This window comes from Trachypithecus francoisi, unplaced genomic scaffold (assembly GCF_009764315.1).
Source record: "Trachypithecus francoisi isolate TF-2019V2 unplaced genomic scaffold, Tfra_2.0 Lachesis_group14, whole genome shotgun sequence".
NCBI classification, from domain to species: Eukaryota; Metazoa; Chordata; class Mammalia; order Primates; family Cercopithecidae; genus Trachypithecus; species Trachypithecus francoisi.
The window spans coordinates 21014423-21029497 of record NW_022681459.1 but is presented as its reverse complement, the minus strand read 5'-3'; the positions used below and the strand labels follow the sequence as shown (position 1 = coordinate 21029497).

The following is a 15075-nucleotide window of genomic DNA, read 5'->3' as shown; positions in this document are numbered from 1 at the left end:
CCATAACCCAATTTTGTCCATTATCCCAATATTGTCCTTTACAGCGTGATTTTCTTTCATACAGGGTCTAGATACTGCACTAAGTCTAGATACTGCAGTCAGTCCTCACGCCTCTTTAGTACCCTTTCGACGGGTTTTGTCTTCTATGATCGTGACATTTTTGAAGAACAGTTACTCCCTCCTCGCTCCCAGCACAGCTGCACACACATGATATTCTCTGGTCTCCCCACTGCTTATCATTCTGATCACCTCATTCAGGTGTTGTCCTAGTTCTCCACTCTGTAATGACTGTGTTTTCCCTTGCAGATCACGAGTGATGTGTGGGGGTCACTTCAAGACCATGCACATTTACTGCTCCTACTGAAAATTTTCCTACAGATTTGGCATCCATTGATGATTCTAGGAAGTTTTACCATGAGAATTGTGTAACAGCAATCTTTTCAAAGCATCTTTGTCTCTGGAAATGAGACCTATAGGAAGTATCTAGAATGGTAAAATGTGTAACAAGATGATATGATTAACAATACACACACATGCACACACACACACACACACACACACACACACACGGGAACTAAAAATATGGATGTGGCTTTGAATGCAAAGAAACCTGCTCTTGTGCCACAGAGGAAAAGCTCCACTCTCTAATGCCAAGGCACATAAGGACGATGCTATGCAGGCGTCCCTCATCGTACGAGTTCTCACTATGCTGACACTCACTATCTGAACTCAGAAATGGAACAGATATGTTTTCATATGAGCTCCTAGCTCTCAGAAATCTGTTACCAGCTGTCTGAAACTTAGGAACTAAACAAGTACAGAAAATTTGGCATCTCTCACTATCCAAATACAGAATTTAGGCAGTGAGGGGTGGTTTGTACTTTACAATAAAATAGCGTCCCTTTGAGATTTTGTGTATTGAAACTTGGATGGAGAATTGTAAATAAAGAGAAAAGACACTGACTTGCAGCTCTCCTTCCCACCATCCACCTGGGTTCTTTTTTCGGATCAAAATCAGCTGACCAGGGGCGAGAGTGAGCTGCTCGGGGCCGGTGGCGGTGTATGAGGCAATAACCTGGGCAATTTCTGAAAAACAAGATCAAACATGGCAGTGCACGGTTAGAGTCAGCAGGAGAACAGGGCAAGAAGATGTGGGCGCCTCCCAGGTTCACAGATGAACACATTAAAACCAATGTACTGGGCTGGATTTCTACTCAACGAGTAAGGCTCCCTGAATCGCCCCTGTTCCCAGAGCTACCAGGCAGACGCGGCATTCAAGGGCTTGGCTGATCCTCGAGCCCTCAGCGGGCTGCAGACTCCCTCGTCATCCCGTGAAACTTACCAACTTCCCTCCACAAAGTCCGCTCCTTGCCCACTCCTGGCACCTTCTGTCACACCCCTCCCATAATTACCGAGAACACCCTGAGGCCACGGGCGGGGGCCTCATTCGCCACCCACCCCAGCACAGCAGCACTCAATGGCTGAGCTGCCACTTTAAAGTGACTAGAGGACTCCATAGCTTTCCCAGCTGCCAAGTACAGCAGAAACAGAAGCCTGTTTTCCTCAGAAACCACTGGGAGCCCGGCAAGAGCTTATTTCTATGTTGTTGCTGCAGATTCTGACTCCCAACGACACAGCCTTCTTCTTTATGCCTCACATTTTGAGTGATCCCTGAATATCAAGGTGCAAATCATGGCAGGGAAAACTTCTTTCTTTTTATTTCACGTTATAGGAGGCACCTGGAGTTAAGAAGGGAACTTTATGCAAAAACAATTCAGCACAGGGAAAAAAAATGTAAACAGTTCTGTACTTTTCCTGAATGTGAAAAGTCCCATGGGAAAAATTCCAGCAGTACCGCAGACCAGGCTCTGAAACACACACTTCCCCTGGCCCAGGAGATCGGGTATGAAAACACAGAACCCTTCTCTGCCTGAGTTCTGGCACATCTGCAGCTCCGCTTTCTGAACTTCTAGAAGCAATACAGAACAAACTGTTCTACTCCTCTACCCTTGCTCTCCAAGTGTGGTCTGTGAAAGAAAGGAGAAAAGAAGGAAAGAAGGACAGAAGGAAAAGAAGAAAGAGGGAATGAAATAAAGAAGAATGGAAAGGAAGAATGCAAAAAGGTCCCAGGTTCTGACGAGATTGCCTATTTTTCTACTCACTCCAGGGAACGAGTAAGGCTCTGGCCCTTAAGCAAGCCGCTCTCATCCTGCTCTGCATGCCATCAAGGGTTGGCCACCAGGACAGAAGCACCCGGCAGTCATGGTGCAGGCCTGGCCCTGCCTGACGCTTTGGAGAGCTCGGGGCAAGCAAGAAAGGCCACAGCACGGTCTACTGGCCCAGCCTAGGCTCTGACTGGGAGCCCCAGTTGGGATGTCTGCACTGGGATGAGGATTCTCTTGCAACAAACCAAAGACCAGCTCTTGGTTCCAAGAGTTTATGGCATGAAGAAAGACCAAACTAGTGTCCTGTTTGGCACTGGATGTTCTTGCTCCTCATGGGACCTGGCATATGCAGCCAGGAATCTGCCCCAACATTCTCTGCGGTCTTCTGTGTCCTTTCTTGCTAGTTTCAGTGCAAAGTAAAGCCCACCTGGGCATCATCTATGAAATATCTGGACCCTCTGGAATGACAAATGTCCAAAACTTAGAAAACTTACACTTAAAACAGAGATTTGGTGGGTGGTCCGATGTATCTCCTTCCATTGACTGTATTTGTCTGACTAAAATAAAATCCTAGACTATGTGAAATTTCCCTTTCTTTTTCTGGCCATGTAAGCCCAGTTGGAACTGGGCACCAGACAAACAAGCAAATCCGTCTCTTGGCATTTCAGTGACTGTTTCAACCTGTAATTTCCTAAGGATATGATAGCAAAAAAGCTCAAATGACCTAGACCAGGAAGACGTGCCACAGAAACCATATTATTTCACATCTGCTTCTTTTCTTTTTCGTGCTATTTATAGCACATGTGATTTTATTGAAATAAACTAAAACACTTTGGATTCAGAGGTGTGACTATAATTTTGTACCTTCAATGTGTACCGAGGAAAACCATCCAATGGCTTCTAAATTAATGGGACCTACACTCACATAGTATCTGTTGCTCCTCTAATCTTCTCCACTGTTTGTGTCCTGGGAATGCACTATTAGGAAACGAAAAAGGGCTAACCAAGCCTAAGAGGAAGACGGAGAAGTAGCTGAGCCCATAATCCTACAGCTCCATGTATTATAACTTCCCAGTATCTCGCCTGAATTATTTATTTAGGTATTTATTTTATTTTATTTTTTGAGATAGAGTCTCGTTCTGTCGCCCAGGCTAGAGTGCAGTGGCGCAACCTCGACTCACTGCCACCTTGGCCTCCCAGGTTCAAGTGATTCCCCTGCCTCAGCCTCCCGAGTAGCTGGGATTACAGGTGTATGCCACTATGCCTGGCTAATTTTTGTATTTTTTTGATAGAGACTGGGTTTCCTCTGTTGGCCAGGCTGGTCTTAAACTCCTGACCTCAAATGATCCACCTGCCTCGGTCTCCAAAACTGCTGCGATTACAGGCGTGAGTTACTGTGCCTGGCCTCACCTGAATTATTTCTCGACAACCCAAGAGAATATTCTGTCAGGTGACGTCTCCACTCTTCATGTGTGAAGCAACAGACGAATCTCATAACCAAGTGAAATTATTAATGGATTCCAAGGAAAGGACTTACTCTCAACACTCTTAGGAAAGATTCTTTTTATTTTAGGCTTCTGGCCCTAATACACAAAGATGGGGAGCAACTATCAATTACATTCAAAACATTGAAAAGTAAGCATCAGGGTTTGTAACTTACCAGGTTTTTTTCCTAAACTCCCTGTTTTCCCAGCAGTTCCAGAGCCCTTAAAACAGAGCAAAAGGTCTCATTTGCATGCTGAAGTTTTGATCATGCAACTTTAAAAACGATTAATGATGACACAAACCCGCTTGAGCCCCGAAGCCCCACTTTTCATTCTGGGAAAACACAGCACTGTATCACCTGACACAAGGATATAGATTAGGAAAACATGGGACAAAATAAGTACTTTAAAACATGTGGCTTTTACTCGTTTCTATAAGAGAAAAAAAAAGCAGAGTATGGGGCCCTGTAAGAGCCCAAAAGGCTCCGAGCACAGGCACTTCTTGGACCTGGTCAAATCTAACAGGAGGTTCCAGGATAGGAAGACTGTTAGTTTACATCCTAAATACTAAGCTCGAGCTTATTTTCACATGGTTAATTATGAAATATTTCACATATAAAAAGTACAGGGAATATAACTCATGAGCCTACCACCCGGATTTAACACATTAAAATATTAATATTTAGCACATTTGCTTCAAGAGCTTTCTTTTTTAAAAAACTAACACAGTACAGGAACAACTGGAACCTCTCTTCCCCCATCCTATTCACCCCTCTCTATCCAAAGAGGCAGTGGCTGTCCTGTGTGGCCTTTCCACTCAATTTCACAGCGTTTATACACTGAAATTTCTCTATCAATGTAGAGAGGCAGAGCATATTTCTTCCCAACTATCAAGTGTTTAAAAAGTGCTCTGGGGTTGAATTCCTCTCTGGGATACTCATGGAATTTTAAACCAGCCAAGTAAGCCAACAACAGAGACCACGAGAGGCAGGACAGCAGCCAGAACGGAATCTGTTGTTACAAAGTGCTTTATTCTAAATTAATTTATGCTTGAGTCTATCTTGCAGTAAATTAAGTATTCCAATTAAAACAAAACAAAAGGCTTAGTAAACTAAACATGAGTTACTGAAAGAATAAAAATATGCCATTTATCTACCAGGAACACAACTTACAGTCTCTTTACTTTGCTTATTGAAATTTAAGAACCATTTACCAGGAAAAGTTTGGGTTAAATTTTTACACTGATTCTGCTTTATTAACAAACAAAGTTATACAATAGCAATCTCTCACTATTTTTCAATAGGCTGCATATCAAAAAAAAAGGAATACCAATGAAATAAGACTCCAGTGACCACTTAACTTTCCTAGTACAGGCTTAGAATCGACTCCCTATACTCCATAAAAAGAACAAGGCAATTGGCAGTACCCAACAGTAGAGTTCAAGTAGTTTCAACGTGCTCCCTTTGAAAAACTCCAGCCAGTCCCACAAGCTGGGATGGATTCAGAAGGCCATGTTCTGTCCTCCCAGCACCTATAAAGTCCCCCAGACTGTGCCCCAGACCTGCCCATACAGAGAAGGGAAGCAGGATGGGACAACTCTCCCCATGCCCAGACATCAATTCTGGTATCTGAAGCTGGGTCTGGTGTTAAGTTTGGTCAGATATTTTGCTTTTACACTGAACTCTGTATTCAAGTAGGACGAAAGAGCTGAGTTTTCAGATTTTTTTTCATTATTATTGAATAGTATCACTAAATGTATATCTAAAAATTTTTAGTACTGCTAGTTCTTCTGTGGCTAATAACTTAAGACGGTGGTTAAGAAAGTAGCTTACAACTCCACTTACCTTAAAAAAAAGTCACTGTGTTTTCCTAACATTTATTTCGGATGGTTTTATTACAGTAGAAAACTGTAACTTATTAAAATACACTAGAAGTAATAACTTTCGTATTTTAACTGATCCAAAAAGTAAAGTCACTTTAAGAGTTTTCATGCACGGTAATAGAAATTGAGTTTGGCTTTTAGGGTTTTACCCAACTCCCCTGAAATATCATCTATATGACTCTCATTGGACTCGACTTGCTGGCCTGGAGAAGAATTTAATTCTCTGTTTCCAGGTCTGAAAAGTCCAATATACCAGCTGTCTCACAGGGCAAAATTATTTTCTTCCAGGCTTCTGCCAAATTCTCCAAGGGTGGGCAGACTTAAGTAAATCCATCCATGGGAATTCCACTTAGCTGCTCTCAAGACCGCAGCAAGAAAAACCAAAAAGCAAAACAATGCCACCCCTTAAAAAAACAAAATCCAAGCAAATAAAATCATTTCTGGGAGCTGCAGGAGAGGTGAGCAGGCCAAGGGCAGGACTACTAGAGCAGGGCACCAGGCCCAGCCTCACCCCCAGAGCAGCTCCGAGCACATGGAAGAGCCCAGTATACCTTCTACTACTGGCATTTGAAATAGAGAGAGAACTTTGTCCACTTGCTTACTCCTGAGAAAGCAGCCCCTACAGGCTCCCTGCCAGCCTTTTCTCTCTCAGTACCTAGGAGGTATGAGGAGAAAAAGAAAATAACTGTGAATTGACTGTCAATGCTTAAAAAAATGAGTCAATTCTTGTTGGTTTTTTAAAATGTGTACTGGATCTGTTAAATGACTCCATTTATACCCTGAAACTCTGCACTAACGTGCAAGTGGCTCCTACAAGACTGACTCCCATTACTCTGTGGTAAGTCCAACCTACCATTCCATTAAACTTGCACTATCTTAAGACCACAGTTTATGCGATCAAACTTTTAGGGCTCTATTTAACAACAGTGGGAGCCCTTCCAATCTATACAGATAATAGCACTTAAATTCAGTCCTGATCAACGGAGATTCTAAGGCCTAGTCAAAAGTGTACCCATCTCTTAGATCTTGTGTCTTTCTACTGTGTGGGCAAAACCAGAAATTCTCCACTGCACTCCAGTCCGGGAGACAGAGCGAGACTCCGCCTCAAAAAAAAAAAAAAAAAAAAAAAAAACTTTCTAATAATACCCAATATTCTGGGGCGATTATCACCAGAATACTTCTGTTCATACAGGCAAAATATTGCTATCATTCTTGGGGCATTTAAAAATCAATGACCATAATGATCTAATCAAGAAAGTTTACTCCAAAGCATAAGTCGGTTACATGCAGGAAGAGAGCTTAATACTGAACATGATCCTCCCAGCTGATGCGGACCAGCCCCATCACACTCAGCCTCCACTTAGCCCTGATGCGTTCTGCTTGGGGGAAGCCAATGCTTACTCTGCAGTGCCAAATAACAAAATCAAACAATGACAGGTCACACTGGATTTACTGTCACATTCCAGAACTTAGCAAAACCCAACAAAGTTCCACTGTCAAACATCGTGACTCCCGGCAAAGAGAATCACCGCACAGAAAGGGAGAGGAAACAGTTAATGTGGGTTTACCTCTGAATCTTTAAGCCTCACATAGTTAGAAGGGAAGACTCCGGACTTGTCGCCCACAGTTCCTGTCCACCAGTCACCATCTTTCTTGGTAACCAAAATCACATCCCCTTGCTGAAAGGTTAAATCTCCTTGCTCAGAACTCTCGTAAGTGTACATGGCAATAAATTCTGGTGGGGAGAAATATTGAGATACGGAGAGAGCTTGATTGTTTAAAGAAATCCCAGACAGCTTTGCAAAAGCAAGTTTACGAATAAGGAAGTTAGGACAAGATCCATTCAAGAGAAAGGCTAGTCACAGATAAAATACAGAGCTGCAGAATACCCTGGGCTCCACATTCCCCCAGTGCACATAAAAGTTCAGTAGCTGCAGACAGGGAGACAATTCCTGGGAAGACCCAGACACAGGAACAAAAAACCCAACTGCATGTTTACTGACACTGGAGTATTTACGAGTGATCTGTCATTTAGCGTCATGATTTATTTTTGAATGAAAATGGCTTTTACATTTATTTTTAACTAAGAGTTACACAATACCTACTCTGTGCTGAGCACTGGGTCAGATGCATTCAGATGCAGGCTCTTGGTAAGCATATTAAATATGTGTATTTCAGTTTTGAGGGCACCAAGTCACAGTTTTAAAAAATTGTTAGACAGCATATATCCTTTGCATAAATTAAATAAGACATACTTTTCATTATTCAAGTGCCTGAAAACTTATGTCCTATTGTGCCATATACACAATATGATAGGAAGCTGTTAGAACACAAAATGAGTTACACATATTATTTAGTTAAAAATGGGCATCTAGGTGTCATTCAAGAGCACAAACAGAGAGGACTGATGAGAAAAGGAATGTCCAACCCAATCCCAGAAAGCCTTTCAACAAGTTAAAAAGACAAATCCCAGTTTATCACATTTTATTATCCATGTCATTTAGTCTTAAAGAATAAGAACTAATGTTCCTTTGTGTCTTGAATTTGAAGGGTGTGCATTATAGAAGAAACTTTTCTTTTTAATTAGACGTAGAACTTTGCATCACTCTTGGTGGATTTTATTAAGGCTTAGAACCAAATCACACTCTCAGAAAGATTACCAGACACAAAACCCTACATGGAGGTTCTAAGTACAGGATAAAAGATTTACAGAAAGATGTACATGCTTCTTGTTTCCACTTTTTCTCCATTTTATCCTAGGCTTTTGTTTGTATTTTTTTAAAGCAACAGAAAAATCACCATTTACCCAAAAAGTTGATTTTTATGACGGACAATGTCTGTTTCTCTCTAAACCTCAGATGATGTTCCTTTAATGTCCACCCTCGTGTTGAGTAAGAGGCAGGACTTTTGTATGGAGAACTCCTTCGGTTAATTATCAGAGCCTCTGCAGGAGGTACTAATGAAAACTAAAACAAACAGACAAAAACACAAAAACCTCTAACCCTTGTGCTCACGTGGGCAGCCCCTGGAGCAACAAGGGCCTCCTTCAGCGCCAGTGTTGACCTGTCAGCGCCGAGGCCAGCAGCAATTGCTGGTGGAGAGCACTGGGCCCCATGGCAGACACAGGTCATTCAAACGTCCCAGGGAAAACAGAAGACTCTCTGTCTTTAGCCCTGAGGTGCTGGTAACACATACCTCCACAGTGAAAATTGGAAAAACGATTTCCCACACAAGGAAATCAAAGTTTGGTGGCTTTAATAGGGTCATTCTTTCTTCATTAACAGACTCATTTTTCTGCTTTCTCCATACTCTCACCCTTCCCTTTTCATTCTGCTCCCTGTTACTGTTCTTTAGATCATATTTGGCCATTTAAGACAGGATCCTTGGCCATCAATACTTTCCCCAGTGATTCCTCAACTTCAAAGTTACTTTCTTTAAAATGGATCCCAATTTTGAAGTAACTTTCCAAATGCTTAAGAAACTTCAGAAACATGAACTCTGGCTGAACTTGGTATTGCAGTATAAAATATAAAGGAGACTGGGAAGACCCAGGCTGGCCTTGCCCTGCCTGCCTTGCAAAAAGGCACCTGAGAGTGGCTTTAGGGTAACAATGAAACCCAGAGACATGATGACAGATAGGCAGAGGTTCCTCTTCAGCTACCCCTTCTCAGGAGACATTTCACAGAGGGCACTGGCCATCCCTAAGCCAGTATTTTAAAAGCGACCCAAGCCAATCACCTATTTTATCTGGTTTACAGTTTACTTTAAATTTGATTATGTTCAATGTGGTATTAACAAGAGGCTCATTAACAAACGAAAATAAAATCAGAATTTCCACCCCTTCACAAAGCCAGCAAGTTTTCCAGATATTTCTAATAACTAAGTCATTTCAAAACGGCTGTAATAAATACAAATGAAGATCAGAATTTAACTCCATCATGCTGCCCAATTTTAAGTATATGCGTGGTTCACTTGTGACCTATTTATTGAGGCCTCAATACATGTCTCGAAACGAATAAATAAACATTCTTCCACACTGCTATTGGATGAGGATGCTCATACTTTATGTAGCTTTACCAGTAATCCAGGGAATGAAGCAAAAACGACATAAAAGTAGTAGACATTTACTGAGCTTTGTTCTAAAGGCCTTCTGCATATTATCTCATTATCCTTGTAATAATTTCCTACCTCAGGGGGAGTTATCACAGCCAATATACAGACAAGGAAGCTAAGGCATAAACAAAATAGTACTGTTACTAGATGGGTGAGTCAAGATACAAACTCCAGCCCTCCAGTGAGCCTTGACTGGATATAACACACCAAAGTATTTTTCTTTCTTATTTTTTGGTGAGGTGCGTAATTTGCTTTTTACTAAACTAACTGCACGTGCTGTGTTTAAAGGAGCTTTTTGCCTTGTTACCCTAACAGTGGATAAAAAGTCATTAAGATAATGAGAATGTATAAAGGGAACTCTGTTAATCATTTGCATGGTAATAGCAAAATTAGATGCTGGATTGTTTAGTGATGATAAGGTTTTATAGCTATGCTATGAACTAAAAAAAATTTTTACTTTAAAAAATCCTCTTGAAAAAAGAACATTGTTACTGTGAGTCTGAAATACCATTATATCTTAATCCTCGCTGTCTCCACCTAGAACAGCGGTTTTAATAATTCTGTTTTTCATTGGGCAAGGTTTCTAAGGAATGTAACAATCTCATTATGGCAGACAAACTACATAAAACATTCTATTCTCATGTAATGTATTCAAGGAACCCATAAAGAATTACTATAGAATTGGTTAGTTATAGCATCTGTTAACTACAACATTGGTCAGACGTCTACAGAGAAAACCCATCTAACTCAGGGAGCACTCTCCAGATAGGATGTGATGATGGCTGTACTGAATGTAAAAAGGATGTGAGATTTTTGCCATAACGGTCTGAATTACATAGGTTTTGCTCAGTTGGCATCCATATAATATCTAGGATTATGTCACCAAGTAGAGATTGAGAAAGAAAGCAATAATTTGCGTAATAAACACTCAAAATGATTTTTTTTTTAGTCCTAAATTGTCTGGTTTGGTTGTTTTCAGGGAGCACATAAATTTAGTTTCGGTTTCATTTGGGATAGTACAGATGGCATTCACGTTACTGTGAGAACTCTAGTGGTCTGTGTAGTTACTTTTAAAAATGAAATACTTATCTATGAAGTCAGATGAGACTAGACTATGTTAGATGAAGCAATGACCACAATTTAGCTATAGAGATGCTTAGAAAACTTGATTCTTAGTGAACTAAATGGGTCTCTTGTAAAAGTCAAAGGGCTCATAATAAAATACAATTAGAAAATTCAGTTTTTGATGATTAATATGTCTGACAGTATTTTCCATGAAGTACTCTGATTCTGTAAAGAGCTAAACTTTCATTTTACTGTAGTTTAATATACTGATCATAAATGTAGTCTATCTTAAGATGAAATTCAATCTCATTTCAAACATTTACACAATGTCCTTGACCCTTCTGAAGAACATAACACAACTCAGGCCCTCACCTTCTCCCGAAACGACCGGCTTGGCTGCTGGAGAGGCTACTCGCTTTAGACTAGCAGGACTCTCTGAAGAACCAGAATCCATGCTGCAAGAAGGGAAGAAGAGAGTATTTTAATTTTTATCTTTGAAGAAAATAGTGCAACTGACACTGATTTTTCTGTTAAAACTGCTTAACTTTTAAAACTTTAAACAATTCACAGTTGAAATAGTTGTACTTAGCTAGTTTAAAAACACATAATTAGGTAATACAGAGGCATGACTCTAAGTTCGCATTCTTATTTTTCAGCACTTTGCTATACTGGACACATAGCTTATGTACTAGTTTGTTTCAAGGCAAGACTGAGAGATGCTCATTGAATATTTTTGCTATTTTCATCTTCTTAAAGCTCATAATTTGTTTTGAACATTAATATGGTTGGAGGAATTAACAACCTTAGGTTCCATGCTATAAGACCCTAATGAAAAAGACAATTAAGTCCTCTGATCATTTCCCCAAATCCTTTGGGTTTCTAAGTATTCACACATATCTGGTACAGCACTGGGTAATAAGCATAAAGAGAGTCATAATCTCCAACTAATGCACAAGAGAGTTCCAGGTCTCAGAGCTGAATTCCTTCTTGCATAAGGCAATGAAAAACAAGGCACATAGGTTTTCATGAGGGAAGAAAGAATGCACCTATCGGTAAGAGGCTCCCTTTTGGTACTCTATATACTCTAACTTTTGCAGTTAAAAGATCTAGAAGACAAACTAATCCCGCAACGCCTGTCTGTGAATCTTAACTAGTGCAAACAGTAATTTAACGCCTAGTATTGTTTTCATCAAGTACAAGCAGATAAATACAAAAATACCTGGTAGATTTCCTTACGGGCCCTGAAATGAGTTTCACGTAAGACTTGGGGAACCAACCCTTCTGACCTTGAACTTCTCCAAACCACCACATGTCTTGCTGTTCCAGGACGGTGATGACATCATTTTTGTTAAAATTTAAATGGTTGTCTTTTTTGGCTCTCCAAGGATACAGGGCTTGAGCTTGTAGCCCCTCCACCTTTTCACCCTTGTGTGGAATGACATAAAGGACCTCTCGTTATGTTGCAGTTTGTTATCAATTAGGGCAGACGTGAACATGGCATCTCTCCAACAAGCACAGGCCAGACAAGCACACATGGCCACAAAGGGCCCTGAGGCAGCACAGCAGGAGGGCTGGATGCTTCACTGTTTCCCAACAATTGTTTATTTCCAAAAGTGGAGGCAAAAGCCTGCCAGCCTCTTCACAAAGTCATTGTCTGACCATCTATAACTCTCTATTTCAACAAGCCAGGTCACAATTATTCTGTTGCATCTATGCGCCTTTTAAATTTTGGTTCTATTTTCACTCTCAAGTTGCCCAGGATACCTCCCCATTTCCAATTTGACTGGTATTTTTAGTGGAGGATTAACACTGGAGCACAAATTTTATGAACTATCATGAGATCATTAACTGGCATTTTAGTTTAGGGAAATAGGGAAATAGGTCCTATCTGGATTATGCTTGTTTTAGTTCCTTTTCAGAGAAAACAGGGATTTGGTGAGCATAAATTCATTGTAATTACCATTTATTGTACATCTACATGCTGCCCCATGAGATTACAAAAATGAAAAAAACAGTCTCTGCCTCCCCCAAATAATTTAGGGAAAAGCACTTTATTAACCATAAAACACTATAAAGGTGGGCAGTATTATTAGCAAGTAACTCACAAGTAATGGGGAAGAAAGAGATAAAAACAACCATGTGTACCACCTGGCAGAATGCAATATACTGAAAAGGAGTTCCTACTATTCACTGCAGGAATAAAGAGGAAAGAGGGATGAATTCTGCCTGGGGGCATCAGGGTAAATTTCACAGAGGGGGCAGCATCTGAGATGGGCCTTGAAGGATGAGAAGGACTTTGACAGCTAGGGCTTCGGAGGAAGGGCACTCCAGGCCGAGGGCGCAGCATGGGAAAAGGCCTCGAGGTGGAACACTGCAAGGGGTCCGGGAAGAGAAGCACAATCCGGGGCTGCATGTGGCCTAGTCTCATGGAGGGGTGGAGGAGGAGGTCAGGCTGGAAAGGCAGGGTAAGGCATTTATTATCTTTTAAGAAGCTCTAGCATTAAACCATTACAATATCTTAAAGCATTTAGTAAAAAATGAAACCCCAAGTTTCAATCATATATATGAATGGGCAAGAACAAAGGACAATGCCTAGAGAGAGTTACTTCAGAACCAGTTTGTACTTGCCTTCGGAAGTTATTTATATTATACTGACATTAAGTTATGATTATGTCTGAAAAGCAGAGTGAATTTACAACAGGTCAAATAGTTTTGCATCTATGTTGATAACCTCTAATTCCTGGTCTTCATGGGTTCTTACCTTCTTAAACCCATGACATCCCTATCCTATTTCCTTCCACTTAGCTGTACATTCACTCCTTCAAGTCCCTCAGAGCTGAGGCGGTTTCCCTGGATTTTGAACACTCCTCAGATTGTATATTCTCGACCTTCCATTTTCCCCCTTGCAGCGGACCTGCCACCTACATAGCTCCTCATCCCACAGCCCTTCTGCACTGTCTAATCCTCTCGGCCCCTTCATTGACTTCTCTCCGTATGGACCCCAGGGGCGGCCTTTCAACTGTGCCCTCACTGGCATTTCAGAATCTCTCCCCCTGAGAAATGGTCCCCGTGTCTGCTGTGTCAACCTTTCTACATCGACAGGCCCTAATGACCCCAGCCTGGGCTGGACGTGGACTCTGGGTTTGAATCCCAGGTCTGTCACTTACTAATTTTCTGGCTTTGGCAACTGTTTAATCTCTCTGAATCTCAATTTCCACATCTGTAAAGTAGAAATGATACCTTCTCCAAAAGACTATTAAGGTTTAGCAATCCCATGGTAATGTAAGATGTGTGTAGGTGGGGAGGGGGCAGGAAGTTTAGTAAGATCCATGCACAGTATTGCTATGATAGAAGTAACAGTGGTGAGCTATATAACTATTATTATTCCTAGTCCCAAGCTGTGAAGCATTGCTAGAGAAAGCTGAGGCAATGTGCAGTGATCTATTACAGACTCAGGTTAAATTAAGCCAGACAATCCTTCACTTTTTTTTGAGAACTGAGTCTTGCTCTGTCATCCAGGCTGAAGTGCAGTGGCGCAATCTCAGCTCACCACAACCTCCACTTCCCAGGTTCAACCGATACTTCTGCCTCAGCCTCCCAAGTAGCTGGGATTACAGGGGCCCACCACGACGCCTGGCTGATTTTTGCATTTATTAAGTTTTTTAGTAGAGATGAGGTTTCACCATGTTGGCCAGGCTGGTCATGAACTCCTGATTTCAGGTGATCTGCCTGCCTCCCAAAGTGCTGCGATAACAGGCATGAGCCACCGTGCCGGCCCAATTCTTCATTCTTCTTTGTTGGCTCCCTCATTTGCCAGCTCCCAAACCTCTTCTACACTACGCAGCCCCGCCGGGCTCCTTCCTCACTGAAAACAGTATCATACAGCCCAAGCTGAACATTTTTCTTGGCTTTATCTTCTCCAGTCTCTTTTCACTCTTCCTCACCCAGAAGAAAAAGACTCCTGTCTTTTCTGTGCCTTTAATGTTGTCTGCCTTATACCAACTATATCCTCTGACACTTCACTTTTCCATCCCCATCTCCACTGGCAACACGGCTGGTTCTTGCTTTCCTGAGGCCCCTCCACTCTGGTCCTTCTCTTTCCTTTTGCAGATCTTTCCACTTCCTTGCTGCTCATTTCCTTTTATGCCCCTGCAGTGTGGTTTCATCCTTCTCTTTCCCAGGTTACAAAGCTCTACCTGTCACAATGAATGGTCTCTTCTTTGCCCTGACCACAGTACTTAATAACATAAGCAAACACCCTCCCCCACCTCCACTTTTTGGAACAACCCCCACCCCATCACTGAGTCACTGTTAACTGAGCATGTGACACGTGCCAAATGCTGAGCTAGGACAGATGCAAAGGAAA

The 15075-nt window shown here is 41.6% G+C and overlaps 1 protein-coding gene across 3 annotated transcripts in view; it reads right to left on the bottom strand.

Moving 5' to 3' along the window:
• Nucleotides 1-15075, bottom strand: part of ITSN1 (intersectin 1) — a 251948-nt gene that overhangs the window by 58801 nt on the left and 178072 nt on the right. For 2 of the 3 annotated variants that reach the window (XM_033232372.1, XM_033232369.1), the window contains exons 22-26: nt 11929-12134; nt 11082-11164; nt 7100-7266; nt 3826-3871; nt 965-1086 (exon numbers count right to left, since the gene is read on the bottom strand). In XM_033232372.1, the coding sequence (XP_033088263.1) occupies nt 965-1086; nt 3826-3871; nt 7100-7266; nt 11082-11164; nt 11929-12134 (624 nt within the window). The remainder of the gene's footprint in view (nt 1-964; nt 1087-3825; nt 3872-7099; nt 7267-11081; nt 11165-11928; nt 12135-15075) is intronic. The other variant, XM_033232370.1, reaches the window with a different exon arrangement.